The sequence below is a fragment of the Argiope bruennichi genome, chromosome 9, assembly GCF_947563725.1.
Source record: "Argiope bruennichi chromosome 9, qqArgBrue1.1, whole genome shotgun sequence".
Taxonomy (NCBI): Eukaryota; Metazoa; Arthropoda; class Arachnida; order Araneae; family Araneidae; genus Argiope; species Argiope bruennichi.
In genome coordinates, this window is record NC_079159.1 from 119603089 (window position 1) to 119629396 (window position 26308).

Below are 26308 nucleotides of genomic sequence, written 5' to 3' on the forward strand. Positions count from 1 at the left end.
TATTTTCCATTTGCTTGTTTCTATATCTGGATACTGTTTTCAAAAACCTGAATTTCATGTTTCTTACATTTTAAGTCTGACCATCTGATATAAGGTACAAAAATGTACCAATAAAACAGGTTAAAAGTATGATGAAACTATATACCACATAATGTTTCTTTATGAAGTATCAGTGATAATTCTTTTTTTCTCCTCTGTCTGATAATAGAAAGAACAATTAAAAAGTATTCTTGGCCAGGAAAGCCTCTTTTTATTTTAAATTCAAATCATTATTTGAAATACCTATTATGAGAAAAAAAAAAAAAAAACTTTATAAATTATCCATAGTGTATTATTGTTCAAGTCTGAGTAATTTCATTTAATCAGATTTGTGTTTAAAAATTTGCATTAATATTCCTTCTTTTTATTGTAGGCTTATATAAATGTATCAAAAGGTGGTAATTTACTCATTTTGTAAACTGTTTAATGCTAATATCTATTGTTCAACATTTAAATATTAAGAATAGGATTTTCATTACATATACTTATTTACAAAACAAGTAATATAAAAAAAATCATCAAAGAAAACAATTTTTTCAATTAAATATTAAGTCAAATATGTACAGTAATATAAAACAGATTATTTCAGTTGTTTCTGAAAACTGTTTCTATGTGATTTATGTAATAGCACTATTTTCATCAAATATTTCTTACTTATTTACAACATTTGTTTGTTGAGATTCTACTATTTTGAATTCACTGATGCATGCAATCAACCACATGACTTGTGTAGTACATATGTGTCCACTTCGAACATGTTTTTCTCTTGGTGGCTTTTCCTGGTACAAAATCACATGACTTGTATCCTCCATTGGTGATTCAATGGCATGATAAGGTATCATGAATGTGTCAATGGCATCTGTTCTGGGCTCTCGGGAGAGAACTTTCCCTCCTCCTAAATGTATGAGGTTGCAAAGATCTTCTCGTGAGGGAGTAGGTGAGCAAAAGGTACCATGCAGATAAAAGTAAAATCCATCAAATAAAGGTGGACGCTGAAATTGTAAAAGAATAAATGATTACTTTCCAGATATGCCTACATCTTTTAAAAAACTAAAGATGAAAATTTTATCTGTTGATGATCAATAAAATAAACTGTTGAAACTAGAAATAACAAATTTGGTACAAAAATATTTTGGAGAATACAAATGTGCTCTTTTATTACAATAAAATTGTAAGCCAAATTTTGATGGGTTTATTTTTGCTCATATTTTCCGAAAGAATTATTGCACCATTTTAAAAGATAAATCAGCGTTATTAAAAAGATAAATTGTATTGTAAAAGTATTGTGCAATGTTTAGCCTAATTAAAAAAATAAATTAGTAAAAACTATTATTTGAGGCCAGAAGCATTGTACATACACTCCACATGAGAAAAAAAAAAAAAAAAATGAGTAATTTCATAATAGAACCAGATAAAGTGTTTTTAAATACAAATCTGTCTGATATTAAACATCAAGCAGCTTTTTGTGAGATTTAATATGAAATTACAAGTCGAATCATTCTGTTAACAATTTCAGTTAGAATACCAATAACAGAATGGAAAAGATGACAAAACATTAGAATAAAAAAGTTTTTTCCTCCACATAAATGCATTTTATAAATGTTTTCTGATTGCACATGATTATTTTTAAATACACTCTAATATTAGGATTATGATTTTTTCATATCATATAATATTTTATTTTTATGCCTTTTTACTTGAAACTAAACTGAATTTCAAAAATATAATTATAAGTTTAAAATCAATACTAGAGAAGTGATAGTGAATAACTTATTCATATACTGTTCTGTCAACATAAGATTGAATTTATTTACGCTAATTTTTAATTGATGCACCCTTGAAGATGATCAATTTTGATGCTTGGTTTATAAAAGTCATTTCATTAGATCTTTAATTTTATCCACTATTATAGTAAAAGAATTTTTAATTAAAAATTACTTTTATGATCATGGCTGTATAATATGACAATAAAAACTACTGTAAACAATTTTGAATTTTCTTTTAACTAATTAGATGATCAAGCCACCTAATCATTAAAAGGCTAGTATTGTAATAAAATAATGGGAGATTACTACTTCATTTCAAACAATCCGTCGATTAAAAGTCATATATAATTTAGTATAGTAATGCAATGTATATACAAAAATGTTTTTAATAATTGCATTATATATTATATAATTTCATAATATAATTAGAAATTTATATTTTGCATCACTTTAAGTTTTTTTTTTAATTTCTCAATATTAAATTAATAAATATAAATTTAGCCTGTTTTTTTTTTGTTTTGTTTTTAAGAAAGGAGGAAATAACTACCTAGTTTTAGGAACTACTGCACTTGCATTTTTCTAAGCTAATAACTGGAAGTTCAGTGTTTTCAATAATTTATTGTAATATAAAAAATGCATTACAAATAAGCTAAAAAGGAATGTTTACAAAAAATTTTGTATTTAGCTATTAAAAAATATATCTAAATTACTTATCACTAAAATATTGAAAAGAATTTTCTGATCCATAAACAATTTGAAGGAAAAAAAAAAAAATCTGATATGTTATTTTCTACCTCAGTAATTTATGACTGGAAAATAATGTTCCATGCATGCATTTAAAATTCTAAGAATAATATGATTCTATTAAATATAAAGAATTGACTTTATTTTCTATAACATAAAAAACAAAATTACAGGTTATACTTTCTACTCTTTTATCTTATCAAAAAGAAAATAGACAACTTTGGTCATTTGCAAGAAAAACATTCTTTTTAATTACTAATGATGAAATATGCTTAGTAGGGTAATATGCTGCTATCACGAAAAAGGAAAATTAACTGTTTTCAAAAACCTGAATTTTATGTTTATTACATTTTACGCCTGACCATCTGATATGATGTTGGGGACAAAAATGTACTAATAAAACAGGTTAAAAGGATAATAAAAAATTGCTGACTTTTAAATTAACTGGAAGTAAATGATTATTCAAAATGGTTTAGGAATTCAATTCATGCACCTGCTTCCCTAAACCAATAGTGTTATTGATATATCAAGGTTTGCAATTTAACATCCACAATGTGTAAAATAATAAGATAAAGTAAGCATTTTGCAAATAGTGGTTTCTGGATAAAATGATTTCCATACTTTTTGTTCATAATTTTGTCTCCCACGTTTTGGCCCTTGACTGTTGGGTTGGTTTCTTGTTCCCTGGACTTCAAATACTTCTTCATCGACTTTCTGTTTATATTCTAAGCAGACTTCAATCCCTTGAAAAGAGCCAAGACATTATAGAATTAAATTTTTTATTCCAAAAAGATGGGGATTGGATTTTTATAAATCATCACTCACATTCTTACTTAATATTTTTCTAATAATGAAACTAGATATAATATTAAGGTTCATAACATAATTATTAAATACATGCAAATAGTGAAGGGTGTTATCAAGTAATTTGAAATATTTTATACAAAATTGTATTAAAGTGCAAGAAACAGAAAGGAAAAACATAGCAAACAGAAAGAGCTTTAGAAAAAATAATGAAGTTAAAAAACCTGCAGAATTTTAATAAAAATATTTGCCAGGTAAGCAACTAATATTTATCTTAAAAAATTATTACTTTATAATCACCTATAGAGATTTAAAAAAAATAGTAACAACATAACATAGTAATTTTAATTTTGGAACTATGATAAAATTCTCAGTTATCATACTAAGTACTACCTAATTTTATTCAAATACAAATATAGAAAACTACCATCAACTGTTGAATATTTTCACAAACACTAAAGCTAAATTTATTAGAGATGTTTTTTGTTTTTTTTCAAAATCTTATTAAAGCATATCTAAAATTACTTTATCAGGGGTGTTTGTGGGACCCCAAAAATTCCCCTGAAACTTTTACGGACTTACTACCGACATTTTGGAGTTTCGAGAGGGGGGGGGGGAGAAATGAAAAATTACAATTATGAAGTATTGAATGACCTAATTATAAAAGTTCAATGAATTACTTTTTTTGCAAAATTAAGACCTTTGAACCCAGGTCACGTGATCGCACATCTGGTCGAACGAAGTCTCTCCCTTTTTTTTCTGCCGCGCCTACTTGCCGAAAAGAATCCAGAAGAGAATGTCCGAGAACCGGGGGAATGAGTCATAACTCGCAATAAGGAAAGAACAAAAAAGAAGTTTCCCCCCCCTTTTCACGCATTATCACTGCCTTTGGAGAAAGAAAGGAAAAGTTTTCACCACACACACTGACCTTGCGTTTTCTGCTTTCAAAGCAAACAAAATTACCCAGATCAAAATAAATAATTCATTATTATTCCTTTTGAACGACGATCCCCGGAATTTCCGGGTATCGAAGTTCAAAATCCCCGGAATTCCGGGGTTTCCCCGGAGCACAAACACCCCTGCTTTATATTACATTACAAATAGTCATACTAGGAAGAAGTATTAGACTACAGCTAAATTAACATTCCCTTTAAAGAAAAGAAAAAGAGAGGGAGGAAAAAAAAGTTACGAATATAAGTAAACAAATCTAGAATATAAACATCAATAACTATGTTGTTTTTTTTAGAAATTTTGTTATCTAACTCTTTTAATTGTTTAGTTTTCTTACTAATTGCTCTTTGAACAGCATTCGATTGTGTTATTAAAGAAAATTATCTGGTTTATTGTGCATATGAATTTTTCAGTTATTTCTAATTATGTCGAGATTATAAAATCATATTTCTCTTATCCTTCAAAAAAAAAAAAAAAAAAAAGGTGATATTTTGAATGAGCAAATATTTTCAATTTTTTTTAGTACTGTTTACTGTTTTATTTTTGCATCCCTCCATAAATGCACAAAACTAAAGAACCAATTCCTCAGCCACAACCACTATGCCATCCCCCCACCCTTTATATTCATGTCCATTATAGCTAGACACATCATTGGTTCCTCGTTTTCAAATATTAGTCCATTATCAAAATACTATTTCTTTGTACACACTGCAAATAGAAAAATCTTAAAACAGTTCTTCACTCACAACCACTCAATAAAATATGCGATGTACTAATTTTGCCAGTTTTATTTCATATGAAAACTCATAAGACTTACATATATCATCAAAGGTCACCTTGTCCTCTCCGCTTTTATTTTCTAGAAATATTTCAAAATAAATCTTAACAAAATTCTCAACTCAAAAACTACAATGATTTCACTAATTTTCATCACCAAATAATTTTAACACTTTCCAAGCATAGCTAACCACCTAGAATGCTCCACCAATATAAAATTACCATTATTATGCAATAAATTAAAATAGTTTTTTCTTTTGTTTTTAAGAGATGTATATCTTTAATGCTGGTCAATATGACTGTATTAATGCCACTAATATGGCAGACAAGTGCTTATAAGATTATTTTAAAAAATTCAGTCAAATTTGATTAGCTGGATTTTATAGGAAGTGTTTATGTGCATCTGATATTCAGATAAATCTATCACATTTACATCCATAAAATTTGGCACATAAGTAGTTTAAATGGTGACCTGAGGTATCTCAAAAATAAAATGTTAAGATTTAATGCAGAATTTTTTTTTTTATCTACCATTTTCAAGGTAGTTTCAAGGTTTTTTTGTCCATAGTATTATTTCTAATAATTGTAGAAAAGGAGAAAATTTTTCATTATCGAAAAGAGTACACAATTGCCATTATGGAAAAAATTTATTCCAAATTCCTGATGTAATTTGCTGAATTTTAAGAAATGTTTATGTTTTTATCTTTTCAACTTTTTAAGACAATTATTCAAACACACATTTCTCTCTAATTTTAAGGAAGAATGATCAATATATATATATTGTTTTAATGGCAAGTTCAAAAATTTTCTTTGCCGAGGGGATGTTTAATTTCTTCATTGATTTAATAAGGTATCATAGTGCAAGGGGATCTTGAGAGAATAATTTGATTTGCTGTATAAGCAGCCATTTATTAGTAAAGGAAACTATCTGTTTTGATTAGTTTGTTGAAAAGTGCTTTAGATTTGCAAAATATTTCTTTTTCTGTACAGAGATCAAGAAATCAGTTTTTAATCTTTTTCTTTGTATCTTTGGTAAGAAATTCTTTAGCTCTTTCTTTCTCCAAAAATCAGCCATTTAATGTACTGACTTTTGAAATTCTGCAGCAAATTAAATGAAGTCTTGCCAGCATACTGAAAAAATTTCTTAAACTTTAATATAAAATATGCTGCAAATATATATATATATATATAATCATGTTGAAATACAATGAAAAAATGTTCTACAAAGAAATAACCTCATCTAAAAATGTCAACAGCAAGCTAAGGTTATTGTTGAAAACAAACTTGTATGATTTCTGAGAATGTATAAAATTATCTCTTGTAAGAAGCATTTTTTTTTTCCTACCTAGACTAAGGGAAAAACTATTAAACATGAATCTTAGAACTCATTGGCAATCCAACAATAAATCTGCACTTCTCATTGAGTGTTGAAAACTCAGATGATATCAAGAAAATACATTCATATAATTAGGCATATCTAACATGATGAACACTTTTTTTAAATCCTTTTTAAAAGCAGTTGTTTTTAGGCTCTTATGTAAGGACTATTAAAAATAATAAATTTTTAAGGACCTTTAATGACACTACATATCTTGTAGTACTTAATCTACTTATGCATTGTATTATTAAATAAGTTCATGTATAGTTAGCTACAAGTAAAATATTTAAGTTTTCTAAAAATAAGAACAAAGAAAATTTAAGATAATAGAAGATAGAAATATTATATATATATATATATATATATATATATATATATATAAACAGAGAGAGAGAGAGGAACATTAATTAAAAGATTTTGAAGGGGAGAAAATAGCTAGCTTTCAGAAAACAACTAATGTGATGTTTCTAAATAAACAAACCAAAAGAAAGCTAAACTGTACAAAGTTTCAAGCAATATGAATATTGCTAACAATATGTTAACTGCATGGCAGAATGACAGTACTTCATTGCTAAGCAGAATGCAGCATGACTGAGGATATAATTTTAAATTTCCTTCTATAAGATATAATTCTTAATAAGATTTCATTCAAAAGACACTTAAAACATCAAAAGGTGTCTAAGAAAAGTTAGTATTTAGTGAATAAATTTATCATAAACATAAATGGTAGAATTTTTTTAGTTAAATTTTTTCTGGTTATTTGAAAAATTATTCACTTTATAAACTATAATTAACATTTTAATAAATATTAATTATGTAATAATCTTACATAATATACATCAATATATTATATTTTTATAACTATAACACGAGAAATAATAAGACTGATAAATAATTAATTTGATAGAATAACAGTGGGTATTTTATATCATTTTAAAAAGGCAGGGAAAAAACAATAGAGCAAATTATACTTATATAACATACTTACAATTGAAATTCATAACCCACTTTCCAGTTAAAATACCCATTAGAACTTTCAGTGTTCGAATACAATTTCCTTGATTGTCACAACTTGTTATCACATGAGTAACTAAATGAAAAGAAATATTTCAAAATTTTATGCATAATATGGTTTGAAGTCCTGTAGCAGCTATATAGATTATTAGTAATAGCTATATTAGAAAAAAATAAAATAAAATAAAGCTTTTCAAATTTTAAAAAGAATAATTTTTAATTCTTACAAAATTACTTAAGAGCTTATTCAAAAATAAAAATGTTTTGGAAGAAGAAAGTATGAACAGATTAAAGAGCAACATTTTTGAAATTTCACTATGGCTAACTTATTTAAAACTACATTATTTTGAACTGCAATTAGATGATACATAGCTGCCATTTTTTTTTTTCAAACTTTCCCACCAAACGATCATAAGAGCATCATGTCTTCATTGACAGATATAACATGCATCAAGCACCCATACATCTTGGAGAAATAAAAAAAAATATTTGTACAATAACTGGTTGAATTAAATCAACTAAATACTGACCTTCTGGTTTGAAATCCTCTACTATATCAGCTTTCAACATTTGGGCACATTTCTGTAATTTCTCCTTTTGCTTTTCATCCAAATTAGAACAGAGAAATATTATCTTATCTTCTTTCTTCAAAAAAGACTAAGAAAGAAAATTTATTGATTAAAACAGTAAGACAATATATTTATATAGTGGCAAGTTTTGAGTTAGAGCTCCAGATTCCCCTGAAATTATTTTTAAAAATTGTCCCCCCCCCTGATTTGTTTACTATCCCACACAGAGTTTGATGTCTTTGTGTATCATTTTACTCTAATGACTTTCATGACCAATGAAAATGAAAATAAGCAATAAAAATAAAATAAGGAATAAATTAAAAACGCAGGAGCAATACAGATTAGTGCTGTTCAGTGAGCAGCCCATAAAAACACCCAAAGTGCTAGCATGTGAGTGATTTATCTGAATAGCAAAAACAATCCTTTTCTCCATTTGATTTAGAAGTACTACAATTGCAGTCAAACCAAACCTGGCTTGGAGTATGGCCAAATGATCCAAATACTACAATTACCCCCCCCCCCTTTCCATCCAATGTCTGCTTTTGTCCTTCAAATTATTATTATCAGTTATTTGCTTCCTCTCATTACTTCTTATGAGTTTTGATCTTGATTTATGTTGGCTCTACATAAGCATATATAATTTATTAAATATTCATTTTTTTTTTTTTTTTTTTGTTAGAGCAACAGTTTGAAAAATAATATGATGATAATTTTCTGAAATGATATTTGGCTAAAACTTTTTACAAATAGATACAATTATTATAATTAAAAATGTGAAAATGATGAATATAGCAGATCTTTTATTGCACAGTTTATTCCTTTTTGAATGAACATTACTGGACTGATTGATCGAAGATGAAAGTTTGCATAAAACAGGAGAGGCTCTGCTACTTTTTCCTGCAGAATCATCATTTCAACAATCCCATAAATGTTACTGAAAAAACTACCAGAAATTTATATCATATACTGATAATTTAATATGCCTAAAATGCAACAAACTTTATAAATCTAGCTTCCAGATTAACATTTTTAGGAAACATAGAGGTAAAAAAAAACTTTAAAAAATTAAAATATCTTGATAAATATTTTTTGCAGCACTGCTGATTACTGAAGTGAGAAATTGACACTGCCTTTATAAAATTTAAAAAAAAAAAAAAAAATGAAAATCTTTAAAAACAAATATTAAAAATTAATAATAAAAGTCTGCTAATTTAAATCAGAATCATGAGAGAAAAGTATAATTTAAGTTGTAATATGTTCCATTGCCATTTACTTTTTTAAATTCTTATTTAATTATCAAATGCAAATATAGTATAATTTATTTATGAAGCAATAAACTTGTTTTGATCAATCAATAACAGTTAAAAAAAAAACAGATGTCTAATTTAAAACTTACAAGTTTTCAAGCTTAAATATGAAATAAAAAAATATATATTACTTGACTTTAAAAAGGCATCACATGACTGATTCAAAGAATTTGAGTCTAATTTTTCAAAAACTATTTATATTTTTATATATGAGGATAAAAACTATGAAAAATAGTCAAGATCATATCAACATGTTTATTTCACATGACAGTTAATTTACACAATATTAATTAACAAAATAATACAGAAATATTAATTAAATTATTATAAAACAAAATTACTCCTTTTCCCCCTATGAAATTCATTACTTTGCAACTCAATAGCTAATAGAGTCATCAGATTCTTCACTATACAAATTAGGTGATTGAAAGTAGCTTTTAATTTTATTAAAATGGGAATTCAAAATGCTAAAACAGTTTTCAGTATTCAATTTTCAATAACAATGAATTTAATTATTAGTGCCAAAAAATGTATTAACTTTTTATTAAGTGTCTTTTTAAGAATATTCTATTTTTTCTGCACTAATATTTTCAGAATTTTTACTAAAAATAAATGCAAAATTTCTTCAAAATTAAAATACAGCATGTATGTCTTTTAACTTTTTAAAAACCATTACACATAATGATACTTCTTAAAATAGTAAAGCGTCAGAAAAATCAATTAAATAATATTTTTATGATGCCATCAAATAAAAAATGAGGGAGAAATATGGAAATAAACATTTTAACATATTACTAACTTTTACATCTGGAACTAACGTGTTGGCTTCAATAAATGGAGAACAGGCTTCAGTTAGAACTTTTCTATCTTCATCTGTTTTACAGAGATCTAAAGCTGTATATCCAAAAGATGTTCTAAAATGTTAGGAAAGAAAAAAAATTCTTAGCTTTTGAGAAAGCTGATACGATAAATACCCAAGCAGCAAGAGAAGTCGCTAAACGATTGGCCAAGCATCGCATCCATCTGATATACACCGCCCGTATTTTGCCAATGTCACCTTTGCATTGGCGCGACATCGGATTCTGACCATATTTTTTTCTGTCGCCTCTGAAGATCGCTTTTTCATCGGGGCAAACTCCTACGGCGACTTAGTGAAAAAGACCGGCTCAAAGCAAACGGCCCATAGTCGCCTCGATGTCGGGAAAGTTGTTTTTCCTAGGCGGCGCTATTCGAACATATTTTAGAAATTTCCCATGAATCACCTGGCTGTATTGGATTTTGAAATTCAACCAGCAACGTACTGTCATTTCAAGAAACTTGGTAAGTGTAAAGTATTTATTATTATATATTTATAAATAATATATTATTTATTCTAAATAGTGAATAAAATTTTTTATTTTTGTTGAAGCCGTTCGAACTTGTTGCTTACCTGAAACATGGAGTTGCACGTGATATTATTAGCGTTAGGCGTAAGCGACCATTATCATTTCTTTTCTTGTTTGTATTCTTTTCAAGTGATTTTATTTCTTATCTTTTTTTGTGTGTGTGTTCTTAAATTATTGCAGATATTTTTCCATTTCATTTACAATGCCTTTCCTTTTGTTAACAACACTTTCTAATGAAAAAAGTTTTTAAAAAATATTAAATTGCGTTCTTATGTTTTGGTTTTGCAATAACATTTGTGTTATTATTTTTATTTCGACATAAGGCTAAAAAAATAGATTAGCAGAATATATTTATTGTAAATTTCAAAAAAAAAAAAAAAAAATCTTTAAAACTTGCAATTATGTAGTTATATTTCAATACTCTTATGTGAATAGTTTATAATTATTTCACCTTTCATGAAATAGTAACATAAATTTTACACCCATTAGTTTATATTATTTTTCTCTATTTTCCTAAACATTATTATAATATTTGACTATATAGTTCATTATCAGATTGAAAACATTATCAAGCTTATGAAGTTCTATAAGACTTTTACTCCTTAATTACATATCTCCAATTGTCAACAAATATTTTATTTGTACTTTTAAAAGAAGTGAAAGCTCAATCATTATTCTAATTAAGGAATATGTTTTTTATGTTCATCAAATCTGCAAAAAGAAGAGTGAACTTGAAGAAAAGTATATGTATAATTCTTTATATGTATTACCAGCAAAATATGAAATCCAGTATTCTATAGAATGCCCAAGCATTGTATATAATGCCTAAAACAAGCCAGTAATGTATGAAGCAATTTGTATTTCATACATTTTCTAAGCATTCTATAGAATGACAACCTGGCAAAGTATGAAATACATCTCTCATTCAATGAACTAAAAATTTTGTGCAACCTTTGTTTCAAAACTGAAAATGCAATTAAAGATAAAATAAATTTTAAAATTAATCTATAAATATGAACAAAAAAATTTTTCTCACTATTTTTTTTGGAAACTACTGTGCAAGTTTCTATTCCTGACTTCAAAAAAGAGCAAAATATTGGAAGTTATAATTAATGTGACGGAGTATGGTTTCTACCTACTTGGAACATCAGAAGGAAATTTAAAACAATTATATGTCCCAATTCACTTTATATCCTAAGAACTTGTCTAGAATTGAAGATATTCCAAATCACAAAATTTCTCTCTGGTCAGTTGCAATTACTCAGAGCAGTGGAAGCAATCAAGGATTTATCAGATGTATGTGTTAAAGTGCCAAAATATCTAATGTCTTTTCGTGAAAAATGTAGTAAAACTTAAAAATGTTGCAATGTGATAGGCTTGAATAACAAGTAGGTAAATTTTAATTTCTGATTTTTTTTTATCTGAAAACTTATTTGCCTTAATTAGAAAGGCATAAATTTTATTTTGTACAACTTTTATTTTTCTATATAATTTGAATAAATTTTTTTAATGGCAACCTCATCATTTTTTCAGACTGACAATTCAAGTGATTTTAATTTTATTTAGCTTAGTTAATTTTCCTTTTCATTTACAATTTTTCTATGAAAGAAGTTTAATAAAGTATTAAATAACATTTTTATATTTTGGTATTGAAATAACATTTGTGTAATTATTTTTATTTTGACATGAGGCTAAAAAAAAGTTTAGCAGAATGTATTTATTTTAAACTTCAAAAAATAAAAAAAATCTTTAAAACTTGAGATTATGCAGGCACTTTTGAGTACTCTTATATGAGTAGTTTCAAATTATTTCACATTTCATAAAACAGTAACATAAATTTTACTCCTATTAGTTTGAGTTTTTTTTTTTTTTCTTTATTATCCTAAACATTATTATAAAGTTTGCTTACACAGTCCAGTATCAGAACAAAAATATTATGCTTATGAAGTTCTATAAGACTTTCGCTTGTTAATTACTCATCTCCAATTGTCAACAAATGTTTTATTTGTACTTTTAAATGAAGCAAAATCTCAATTACTATTATAATTGTTTTCTAGGTTCATCAAATGTAACCAAAAAGGAAAAATGAAATGTATAAATAAATGTATAATTCTTTATATGTAGCTGAAGATTCAGTTATACATATATATAATATTTATATAAATGTGTGTGGATTTATAGAAATTTCAAACTCTTCAAGTATTACATAATAAATAAGGTTTAAATAAATTTTTTATAAATAACTTTGTGTCAATATTATCTATTCTTGTAAATTATAAGTCATAGTTTCAGGATTTTGCTTGGGTGTATAAGTCATTACAGAAAATTCAGTAAAAAATTTCAAGTAAATTATTATTTTACTTTGTATTTCTAAAATATTATTTAATGAAGGTCTTTGTAAATAAATTGTTTTGCATAGTTGTTTTTCTTTTCTCCTAAAAATAAAGAGGGGAAAATAATAATTAAAAAAATATTTGTCTAAAGAAATTTTGTATAATTGAAAGTAGTGTTTACATTTTTAGGTATGGAGTTTTTGTGAAATATTCAGAGAATCATAGATCAAATTTGGTTCTTGTGCCATGAAACAAAACCAAACTAATCATAGATTTTTTAAAAAAATTAGAAATTTGAAGTAAATTGTTAATTTGTGCTTGTAAAATGTTATCAATTGGACATTAGCTAACACTAACATTTGTAATGAGGTATAAAATTTCTACACCGTAAAGTAACTTTGTAAGTTAATAATAAATAAGATTTCGTATAAGTGAAAGAAGTGTTGTATTTTTGTGCATGGAAATTTTGTGAAACATATTTTTAAATTATTCAGAGTTAATCATAGATCAAATTTGGTTATTTTGCCACAAATCTAAACCTCACTAAACATAAATTATGAAAATATTAGAAATTTGAAGTAAGTTATTAAATAAGAAGTAAGTTTGTGCTTGTAAATTGTTGTTTATTGAATACACTAACATTTATAATGAGGTTTAAAATTAATGCAATATGAAGTAACTCTGTAAATTAATAGTAAATAAAATTTCCTATAATGGGAAGAAGTGTTCCATGTTTGGGTATGGAATTTTTGTGAAATATTCAGTGTTAATCATTAATTAAATTTGGTTCTTGTACTACAAAACCAAACAACTAACTATAGATCAAGAAAATATTAGAAATTTGAAGTAAATTATTATTTTGTGCTTGTAAAATATTATCTATTGGACATTAGCTAACACTAAAATTTATAATGAGGTATAAAATTTCTTCATGAAGTAATTTTGTAAAGTCAATGGTAAATAGAATCAGTAAAATTGAAAGAAGCATTACATTTTTGTATATGGAATTTTTATGAAACATATTTGTGAAATATTCGGGGTTTAACATAGATCAAATTTGGTTATTTTGCTACGAATCTAAACCTCACTAAACATAAATTATGAAAATATTAGAAATTTGAAGTAAATTATTAATTTGTGCTTGTAAAATATTTTCTATTGAAGAAACATATAATAGGAATTATATAATTTAGTGTTTTAAACTATTTTTAACCAATGCATTAAATTTTAGGGTGTTAAAATAGGAATTTGTATTTTATTCATTATTCTTTAGGAACTATTTGTTTATTACTCACATTAAGCAATATAAAAGTGTATATAGTAAAAAAAAAATTTTTTTAATAAGAATTATATATTTTTCTGTTTCGAATTTTTATAAAATAGCTTTTAAAAACAGATGATATAGGCAATATATATAATACATCTACTTTTAAATTTCTAATATCAGTTAAAATCATACTGATTAATTATATAATTGAAACTATGATTATGTTATTTCTTCCCATCCATTAAACAATGAAAATAAATAGGAATGAAGGAAATAAATCTTATATGTAGATAGATGTTCAGGGGATCAAATTTAAAATTATTTCAGATAATTTTAACATTTGTTTATTTTTTTAAAGAGCAGTAAAAAAATGTCATTTAAACATTTTATAGGGTAAGATTGTGGTAAAATCTATGCTATAATAATAGTTAAAAAAAGTTGGAAGAATTGTTAGAATGACATTTTCCATGAATTTTTTTATCAAAAGCAAGTATTTTATGGAATTTTAAATTTATCAAAATAAGTAACAAACACTATTATTAATAGGTAAAAAAGAAAAGTAAACTATTCAAAATATCTCGTATTTTCAGTCTTTTGACAAAATTTTGAAAGTATGATAGTTTTAAATATTATGACACTAGTTTCTAGAGTTTGAGAAAATTGAATAACCATTAAACTAATATTTCAATTTGACACCAGCAAGTGTTCAGAAATAAATTGCCTAATGATTGGTATTTGGTTGCCCATTGCTAAAATACATGGGGAAATGATTGGTATTGGGTCGCCCATTGCTAAAACACATGGGGAAATGATTGGTATTGGGTCGCCCATTGATAAAACAGGTCGCGAAATGCTTGGTATAACGTCGCCCGTGATAATAACAAGTCGCCAAAGGATCGGCAAATTCGTCGAAAACAAATCGGGGCGACCATCGCGCGGCGAACCGCCGAGGGACATGACCAATGTCGGGGCGAGATCGCCTCCGATCTCGCCCCAATCTCGCTCGTTCCGTGGGGCGATGGTTGGCCAACGATCTTTTGCTGCTTGGGTAAGTAGGGAAAAATATTCAGCACTTAGAAAATGTTTAGTCTTTTTGATTCAGCTCTGAATCAATAAGACACAGATACTTATATATTCCATACATTTTTGTAATATTAATTTTATCAATTGTAATATCTTTACTGACATAATTCCAAATTCGATGTATGTGCAAATCTGGTAAATGATCAGAACAATACATCATTTAAACTCATTTTTATAAAATTAATATACTATCAATAATAACATATCAGAAATTGGCCTTTCAAATATTTTTATATGGAAAAACAGGTGAAAGAATAATTGTATTAAATTTTAACTGCATACGAATAATATGCCCTTGAAATATTCCAAAATAAAAAGTGAATTTATTGTTAATTTACTGCTTCTTTCAGGTAAATCCCTAGCTCAATGAATAATGAAAAGGAGCATTTTTAATTCTATTTTCAGAAATAAGTTTAGTTAGAAGTAATAAAAGTTCAAAATAAATTCCCGAACACCAATTCGAAATCTTGACTAATCACTAGATCAATCTTACTTTTACATTGGTATGTATAATGAAATTTGAATTAAAATACCCTATTCTCAATATAAAGCCTGGCAAGATTTTTTTTTTTTTTTTTTTTTTAGAGAGACATAACTAAGTAGTGATAAATGATTTGAATTTTTCTGTTACTATAGTTAACAAAAAGTAATTAATCTAATTAGCTACTACAGTTTTGAATAATTTTCTCACATTTAGAAAATATTGACAAACAACTTAATTTCATTTAATTAGTGATCATTATCAAAATTGTAGCATGTAAAAGGATACTAAATATAGTTTTCTTACTTGGCAAGTAAGTCAGCTCCTCTAGATACTAGTAAGACAGCCATAGTTACCATGCCATTAAGCAGAGCATCATGCAAAGGAGTGATGTTATCTTTAAGTGAAGGTACATTGACTAGAGCACCATATTCTAATAAAAGTTGAGCAATTTCTATAAATCCACGATTACTGGCTTCATGCTGAAAGAGGAAATATGTATATATGGCCATTGCAATCTTGTAGAAATAATAGATAAATTTTCCAAAATCATTATACATGTTGATTATAAATTAATGGACACAATACATTTAAAGATATGATTAACAATTCCATAATCAATATATAACAAGACTTTTACAAGAACAAAATCAATTCTTTTCTGCATAATTTTACATAATAGCAAAAATACAAAACACTTGTAGGACCTTTTTTTTTAATGGAAACACAGGACTTTAAACTCACATTTTTTTAAGGCTCTAAATAGTTAATTCATTTTTGATTAAAAAATTCAGCAAAGCTCTTATAAAATTTTGGAATACAAAATAACATACAATGCAAAGAAAGATAATGTTTACAATACAAATGTTAGATTCATTTCACAAATCATTCTTAGATTCTCATTCTATATTTCCCAGTGAGTTCACTGCTCCAAGTGGCCTACTACTTTTGCTTAAGCATTTCTTCTATAGCAGGAAGCAGTAATGCTTAACACCTCATGTTCAATATTGCTTCTTCTAGAGTTTATAATCTATATATTTGTTTATATCGTATGGTGTTTATAACACATATATAAAAAAGATTTTTCATGAAAATGTTCATTATCCTATTAGTAAACAATTTGAATTGCTCATTAATCAATGACCAATTGTAAGTACAAATTTATAAAAAATTACCAAGGGTGTCCAACCATTGTTATCTTGTGTGTTAACAATAGCACCTTCTTTAAGAAGTTCCTTCACTTTAGCAATATCCCCCTGTATAGCAAAAAAAAAAAAAAAAAAAAAAAAAAAAAAAAAAAACGAATTAATTATCAACTAACAATACAACTTTTTATATCAATGAAACTGAAATTTTATTTATGAATGAGAACCAATGGCTTTATTTACTAAACTGCAATAAGAATAGAAAATTATGCATCATTGATATGTTATAGGCATATAGTTACTTTAATTCAATTAAAAAACTATCTAATTTTTTTCACAGAAAGAATGTCATGCTTAAACAGAATATTTCACACATTCTCTCATTTGATATATATCAACAATTTATGTAATACATATTATCATCTATACCTGGTGAACAAATCTATTGTAAAATAGCTTAAGTTATTGTAATAGACACTGCAATAAGAAAATTAACATGTGTGTTTTTTTTCATAGGAAAGAAGATAATATCTATTTCTTTAAGAGATACTTATACTTCTTATACTAACACTATATATTTTCAAGTGTTCAATTTAAGGTTAAATTCAATTAAATAGTTTAATATTTTAATAATAAAATAAATTAGTTTTTCCAAAAGACTTTCTTAAGCCAGATAACTTCAGACAAATTACAAAAGATTAACAAAAGACATACTTAGCATTCCATTAATCCCACTAAGAAAAATAAATGAACAAAAATTATCCATATCTAATTAGAAGCATCAGCTCTTTACTAAATACATAAGTGTAAATAAATTAATATCACTTTTCTTCTTTCCATAAAAAAATAATTCATACTGGCATTAATATTACATTCCTTTATTTTTGACATGGTAAGATATTCTTTAAAAACCTACAAATAAGAGCCCATAAAGGTTTTTAACACATTTTGCGTGCATTACAAATCAGGTATATTAAAAATGCTCATTTTTATTGATATGAAATGAAAGAAAAATTTCAACCTGGACATTATTTAAAATATTCATATGACACAACTGCTTATGGTGATATAAAAATTAATAATGGGAGGAAATTAGCAAAAATTGAAAAAAGATCCTTTTGAGAAAACTAAAATTTTATAACACACATATAAAGAATTTTTAATTATTTGGTATTTATCTATTAGCTGAACAAACAAAATTTGCTGAAAGCAAATATAGACAAAAAAAAAAAAAAAAATGTGGCTTGAATGCAATGCCAATAATACATTTTAAGAGAAAAGTACGTAAGTTATTTAGTAAGTTTTGCAGCTAAAGGCTACTATGCTTGGCACATCTGATGTACACTTGGCTGATATCAAGAAGAAACTATAATATATTTTTTATATTATAGTGAAAACCAAGACACATTATATACAAATATTATAAATTATATTTTCAAAATAACATTAGAGTACAAAGGTCGAATACAGAAATATTAATCTACCTACTTTAATAACAGCCACTTGCAATGGAGTTTCTCCTTTGTGATTCTTTTTATTTATATTCCCAATGGGTGACTGGCCTGAAGTGTTTGGGCTAGAAACACTGCTTGATTTCCTATTTCCAAATTTTCTTGATCTACTTGAAGTAGAGATAGGTGTTTTAACTAACTGATTTGTAGGTGTTTTCTGGAATAAATAAAATTCATTAAATCAGATGAATGAAAAAAATCTCATTAGAAGAGGATTTTACATTTTTGAAAATGAATCAAATGCCCAAACATTCTATTGAAAGTAATTTACTTCTTAATTAGTTTGTGCAATTATTTTTTCTGATTAAATTCCTTCCTTTTACAGTACTATTAAACTTGCATATTATTTTCATTACACAAACTATCATTTTAAAGTATTAGCTAATGGTAATTTATTTCTACAAATAAAAAGATAAAAGTGTATAGGCATTGTACAAGGCATATCATTTGATTTACAGTTACCAAATTTGACATACATATATAATACCTTGGTGGCTGAGAATGTGCACCTGAAATTTTAATTCATTAAAAATTAAGCTGAATTTTAATATTATCCCATAATAACTTCCAAAAATATTATCTCACAAAAATACATTTTTAAGGTTTCAAAATTTAAAATAAAATGTTTTTTAAATGATACTAGTTTAATAATCATGTAAATTTATCTTGAATTTAGGCATTTATTAAAAAAAATTACTGAAATTCTTATTTAGTTCCTCATCGAGCCTTTAATAACAAAATTTTTTATTATTACTCAAAACTAAAGAAGGATGACTCCTTTGAATACTTCTGTAGTTTACTAGATGAATGAAAAATGAAGTTACAATATTGCATAAACTAGAAGATAGATGATATGGACATTTAAATAACATCATGGGACTGGTCTTCATTAAAAAGATTCACACACATACTAAATAGAAATTAGAGAAAATAACACAGCTGTAATATTTGACAATTTGGTAAAATCAGGAGCATTAAATTATATTCAAACAATTCAACTGAAATTAAATAAAACCAATATCTTTGGTGAGCCAGTCAATCACAATTTCTAACACTAGATTACATAGTTACTCGATGTATAAACCATTTACAATAGTTTGTTAATTATATGATCATGTGGTCTTCTTTCATTGTTAAAGCTAAAAGAAAAGAAGTATCTTCTTTCAAAATTGTGTAGTTTATAAAATGAAATGGGGAGGAGAATGAAAGTAAAATACCATGAAATTTAGAAAATAAAGTGAAATAGATATTTATGCTTCAAATACTGCTATAATGTCATGGGATTAATCTCCACAAGAAAGGTTCATGTACACAATAAACAAAGTATATGTAAGACAATAAAAATAATATAACTTTAACGTCTGATAATTTTGTGGAATCCTGAACATGATTTTTGCTTAAATTGCATGTCTATACATTTTAAGTAAAAATTAATATAATGAACATTCTCAAGGAAACAGCTAGTTGCCAAAAGCAGCTAGTATGAAATACTATAAAATAACTTATAAAGGTTTATCTAAATTAATAATAAAATTTATATAAAACTAAAAACAACTGATCCACAAATTTAAGTTCAATTGGCAACAAACCTTAGATGGGTAGGGGAAATTTATCCCATTTAAAAAAAAATTTCAATAAAGAAATTAAATTTTTGATGACTGAATACATTTAATGAATCTTGAAGTCCCCCCCCAAAAAAAAAACAATTATTCAGAACATCATTTCTCTTGTAAAAAGATTTTTTTTAAAAAAATTATCTTTATGCCTAAAAAAATTATCTTTAAGACAATATAATAAGTTTTCAATAGTTCTATATTTATTCCGAATATAAGAAATAATGGAATATCAATTAAAAAATTTTTTTGTGATGAAATGACAAGTACAAGTTTATCAAAATAATAATTTAAAAAAACTTTAAAAAGGTGGGGAAGGCATTATTTTCAAAAAGTTGAAGATGTGATATTTTTTAAAATTATGTTAATTTTAAATTAACTTCAGTAAAAATATATCTTAATATATATAAATTACGTGTCACGTTGTTTGTCCGCGATGGACTCCTAAACTACTTAACCGATTTTAATCAAATTTGCACACCGTGCGCAGATTGGTCTAACTTAAAAGATAGGATAGCCCTTTTTTTGAATTTTTAATTAGAATTTTAATTATTAATTAAAAACTAACTTTCCTGTAAAAAAAAATGAGCTACAACTTCCTGTCAACAAATGAGTATGGCTTCAGTTTTTTTCCCCAACAGCCATGAAGCTAGGCTTAAGATTTTTCGGCTGATTATTTGAAACGATTCTATTTATTTTCTTAATGTTCGATGCATTTAAAATTAAACATTGTTAATTAATCGATCTTTCAGATTCATTCTTAAGTACTTTTGAATTAAAATAAAACAGAATAAAGGAAATTAAAAATGTCTAATCTGCATAGCGTTACCCCAACTGGCGTAGAAAAACTCACGCATTTGCGTTACGTTTCGATTTTGAATTATTTATGATCCTATCCAAAAACATTTCTCAGGAAAAGATATCATTTTCCACAATTATTTTTTAATGCATACAATAAATTTGATACGTTGCAACGGATAAAGTATCACGATCTTATGTTTGAATTTTGTATTACTGTGCAGTGACAATTCTCAAAAATAAGATATTTTATTTGAAAATGATTAATTACAAACGTTTTAACGGATCACTGATTAGTATAGCATACCAAAATTCTGCTTTTTTTTTTAATTATGAAGAAGTTTGGAAAAATACTTGGAGGTGCACACGGATAATTATTACTTTTCGATTTGAATGAATTCCGATTCTTTATCTGAATGTTTACTAAGAAAAATGTTATATGGCAATAACATTTGTTACCTTCATTGAATTTTCAATTAAATGATTTTATTTCTTTTGTTAAGGATATCGTAAAAAAGGTAAGTGAACGAGCCAATAAGTTCTTCTAATCGGATAATAAAAAAATATTAACTCATTTGTATGCTAAATGAAATTTAATCTTTTTTTATATAAATTATTGAAGATATGATAATAAAAAATGGTTACAATAATCGTTTCAGTTTTTCACTTCTTTACTAATAAACTGCACGTACATATCATGTCAGCTATCATCAACTCGACTATCATTCACTTCAGCTACAATGCTTATCATTATTTAATAAATGTTTCTGAAACTGATTTCATTTTGTAAATTAATTTTGAATTATTGCAACAGACAAATGTATCAATGACGGAATAAATCTCATAGCAACTTCATGTGTGGAATATAGAATTTTTTTAAAATCTTTCCTTTAAGCTGAGGAAGCCAGAATCTGTATCACTGAAGTTAGATAATTTATTATACATCATAAAGGGTTTATACTAAGAAGGAACAAATTATTTGTTCATTATTTGTCAGTCACAATTATCTGTTCTCCAAGCGATTCTAACAGATGGCGGTATTTGTTGACTGGATTGAGTAAGTATTCTAACAGGTGGCGCTGTGTTAAAAGTACCAACGTTTCACATAAGTTACAATTTAATGGCATAACCACCACATGTTGCTGAGGCTAAAGTATAAGTTAAATTTATTTCGTAGTAAACGCAATACATTGAAATTCAATTGTTCTTACTTTTTCAATTTTTGGCATTAGCATAGCCGACCACGTGTTATTTAGACTGAAGTATAAATTGAATTCATATTATAGTAAAAGTAATACAGTGGAATTATTCTTGCTTTTTAATTATTAGTGCTTCATTGTTCAACAATCTTTAATTAAAATGCATGTTTAAAACAATCATTCTTATGGCAAAGTGTTGAAACACTTCGATTGGCCATAAACATGCACGTACAATTGCAAAATGATCCATCACCACAAATATTTTCTGAACAATTACTAGATATTGGGAATGGTAAAATAGAACTGCAACCAAATACGCAATGCATTAAACTGCCAGACAATTTCTGCACTGTTCTTCAGGGAAAAAATGAATTGATTCAGAGTATTTTTCCGGATATACAGAGTAATTACTTGAATCATAACTGGCTCAGTGATCAGGCCTATTTTGGCAGCCAAAAATGTTGATGTTGACGAAATTTTCCAAATACAACAGTTGTTATTAGGCGATCTGATGTCTTTTAAATTAATCAATACTATTGTTGATGAAAATAATAGTGTAAATTTTCCAATTGAATTTTTAAATTCACTAGATATACCTGGAATGCCACCACATAACCTTCGATTAAAGATTGGTTCACCTATTATTCTCCTGTGTAATTTGAATCCACCTCGATTATGCAACGGTACACGTTTGATCATCAAAAAGATCACCGGAAATATACTTGAAGCTACCATTTTAACTGGAAAGTTTAAAGGAGAAGTGGTCCTGTTGCCACATATTCCGATGATACCATCAGAATCTACAATATCCTTCAAAAAGTTACAGTTTCCAATTCATTTAGCTTTTACCATGTCTATAAATAAGTCTCAAGGCCAAACAATGTCCATTTGTGGTTTAGATTTGGAAAATCCATGTTTTTCTTATGGGCAACTATATGTTGCATGTTCACGTGTAGGAAAACCGTCAAATCTATTTGTGTTAGCTAAAGATAGGTTAACCAAAAATATTGTGCACTGATTAGTGCTAAATTAAATTGAAATTAAAAGTATTTAGAATTCAAAATAATAAACATTATTGTCAAAGATTTAAAACTATCTGCCCTACCTACCTCATTTATAAGTTTAAGTGTTACGTGTTTTTTACTAACAACTTTGTAATGTACTCATTTGTTACAAACTTGAATACAAAAAATAAAGAAATTTAAATTTTTTTTTGTTTTTTTTTTGTATTGATTTTTGTTCAATATGAACGGTAGTACAAAATCAATCATGGAGGTCCCCATGTTTTTTTACAAATGGCATCTGTGTAAAAAAGCATGGTGGTCCCCATGACTGGTGTTCTCCTACCGTTTCCCTTGAATAGTTTACTACTATGTAATATAACAAAAACCTTAGCCACAGCAACGAGTGGCCGGGTCTGCTAGTATACATATATATATAAAATCCTAAACAAATACAATTTAAAAAATGTATATAAAGAAATTTGATATTTTTGTTGATTATGTAAAATTTTTCTGCAAGCAACATACTTGGTTAATTTTTAGTAGTTCATTTGAGATTGCATGACATCATTGTCTATTGGCATTAGAAATAACAAAGAAAAAGGCTATTCTTTTTTTTTAATACACCATCAATTAATACATCAAAATTTTCAATAAATTTATTATGCAGTTTCAAAACAATCTGCAGTTTTAACAAGTTTTGGACTAACTTTAAAATTAATATAATATAAAACATATGCAATTTAATTTAAATCTGTTCAAACTTTTAATTAAAAAAAACAATTAACATTTTTTTTTTTTTTAGAATTTACATCATTCTTAATTATACTAAGAAAATCATTGTTAAAATATAAAAATTTAACCACAAAAAATTTCAAAAAATAATTTTTATTAAATTTTACTTGGGATAATAAGCCTTGAAACAAAGTATCAGATAGTTGAAAATTATCTATAATTGCATATACTTACCATATGCTAATTACAGTTGTCTAAGTGATTTGATGTTAAAAATATTCCATAATTTATATATTAATTACAAATCATCAATCTATATGAGAATCCCTTTTCTGAAAAATGAATATTTCTAATTGGTATAAAAGACAAGGATTAAAGTACTGAAAAAGTACCTGAATGGAATTTTCTTTGTTCTGCAATGGAACAGAAGGTCTTTTAGAGACTGATTTTGGTCTTATAACTTTTGGAGTTGATGTTAAAGGTCCACTCTTTATAGTGTTCTTTAAAACAGGTTCATCAAGTACTTCTGCAGCACTTTCTCCATTTCCAGATGGAATAAAACTTTTTAATTTTTTCAGCTGATCTAACAATTCAATCAGCTGTTTATCTTCAAGTGAATCACGGTTGTTAATTGGAGTGTTGCATACAGGACATGTCATTTCTGAATTTTTTGTGAAGCACTGCCTATTACAATAAATATGTCACAGATAAAATAAAATAATTAAAAATGCAATGTGATACGAAAATAGAAAGTTGTTCTAATAAAAAATAACATTACAACCAAAAAGAACTACAGTATTTATATTTATCATTGAATGTCAAAGTAATTAAGATTTGAAAAAATTGAGCTAGATAGTTTAAAACACTGTACTGTAGAAAATATTCAAATTCTGCTATATGCAAAAGAAAATCTTTAATAAAACAGAATCCAATTTAAAAGGAGAATTTTATTTTTTAAATGAAATTTTTAATACATGGACATTTTTTTACAATGAATTTTTTAAAAAAATAGTCAGCCAAGGGTATTTATGACTTTAAATTATGTTCAGTAATCACAGATATTGTTTAAGATCGGTCCTTTTATTTCTGGCAGATGGTAAACAAATCAAAAAGTAGATTATATTCAGGAATTGTTTGTAAGACCTAGAATAGAAGTATTTGATATCATTTACTTATAACATTTCTTTACTATATAATAATAAGTTAATTTTTGATGAAGGAGCATGTATACAACTAGAACATTTGATGAAATATCCCAATCAAAATCTCATTCAGCCTTCACAATACAGTATAAAATACAGAATTCATTGTATGAGAGTAAGAAACTTTAAAACATTTGTAGTTAAAAAAAAAAAAAAAAAAACCTTATTTACTCATTTACCTATCTATTTAACAACTATTTTCTTTTTATTAAAATCCCTATTATGCATTATATTAAAGGCACAACATATTTCATTAAATATTAAGCAATTTAGAGATTTTATATAGAAAACTGAGTTTACTTGCACGTTGTATGTCCACATTTCACAATGAGTAGAGGGTCATTCAACAGATCATTGCTAGATGTTATAAAAAAAATGTATATATATATATATATAATGAAATATATGATAAATATTTTTAATTTATTTTCTGCTTTCATTTAAAATTTTATTCTTTAAAAGTTAGTCATTTTCTAAAGCTAATGTACATACTCACCAAAAGGTACATTTCAAAGCGTCTTCTAATGCTTTTACTGCATCCAAAACGTCGGCAGAAGACATTGGTAAATTAGTATAAAAACGTTTCGATTAATATATTAACTAATAAATCAAAAACAATTAAAATTTGGAAAAGAATATTAAAATAGTGTAAGATTCCCGAATCTATCAATCGATAACAACAAACGAAATTTCGCGCTACACAGAACAGGCGCGAAATATTATTACATCATCACTGCGCAGATAAGGTGAAGCCGAAATCAAAAATACATCTACAAGGAAAAATGTGTGCACTATATCGGACCGATTGAAAACAGGATATTTTAAAAAAAAATATTTGTATTATTTAAGATCATAGATAATTTTCAATTCCATTTTTTATACCACAGATAAAAAGAGGGATGCTCAGATCCAAATTAGCAATATAAATATATTTGGAAATATCTCATGAAAGTTCGTGTAATTTAATCTTATACTAATGCAATTATTTACTCAGAAAAATTTTAATTTACCTTATATCACAAATATATTAAATTATTTGTATTCTGAAATATTTTTTCACAATATCATGACACTGAAGTATGAAACTATAAGTGAAATTTATAAAATCTAAATTGGCATCATAATAAAATGTCAATAACAGTGCGAAAATTGGAACAGTTCTTATTTTGAAAATGCGCATGCGTTTGATTAAGTAAATAATCGTTG

The 26308-nt window shown here is 26.3% G+C and overlaps 1 protein-coding gene across 3 annotated transcripts; it reads right to left on the reverse strand.

The window, feature by feature from the left end:
- Positions 1 to 608: 608 nt before the first annotated feature.
- LOC129984480 (BRCA1-associated RING domain protein 1-like) lies at positions 609 to 25906 on the reverse strand. Of its 3 annotated transcripts, none has more exons than XM_056094369.1 (11): positions 25599 to 25906; positions 25403 to 25459; positions 24293 to 24580; positions 18532 to 18711; positions 17074 to 17154; positions 16205 to 16380; positions 10149 to 10263; positions 8004 to 8130; positions 7448 to 7549; positions 3171 to 3292; positions 609 to 1031 (listed from the first exon to the last, which is right to left on the reverse strand). In XM_056094369.1, exons 2-11 carry the CDS (start codon positions 25421 to 25423, stop codon positions 690 to 692), a joined length of 1554 nt encoding a protein of 517 aa, XP_055950344.1. In that variant the 5' UTR covers positions 25424 to 25459; positions 25599 to 25906; the 3' UTR covers positions 609 to 689. The 3 variants fall into 3 exon arrangements, with proteins under 3 accessions (XP_055950344.1, XP_055950343.1, XP_055950345.1); XM_056094368.1 differs by having other exon boundaries at positions 24293 to 24584; XM_056094370.1 differs by having other exon boundaries at positions 25407 to 25459; positions 25599 to 25675.
- Positions 25907 to 26308: the final 402 nt, after the last annotated feature.

Coding starts and splice junctions, on each gene's coding strand:
- LOC129984480 (XM_056094368.1), bottom strand. CDS start 25,663: ATGTCTTCTGCCGACGTTTTGGATGCAGTAAAAGCATTAGAAGACGCT. Junction 3,293..7,447: donor GTGGGTTATGAATTTCAATT/GTAAGTATGTTA, acceptor GCTCTTTTCAAG/GGATTGAAGTCTGCTTAGAA. Junction 1,032..3,170: donor GACAAAATTATGAACAAAAA/GTATGGAAATCA, acceptor TTACAATTTCAG/CGTCCACCTTTATTTGATGG.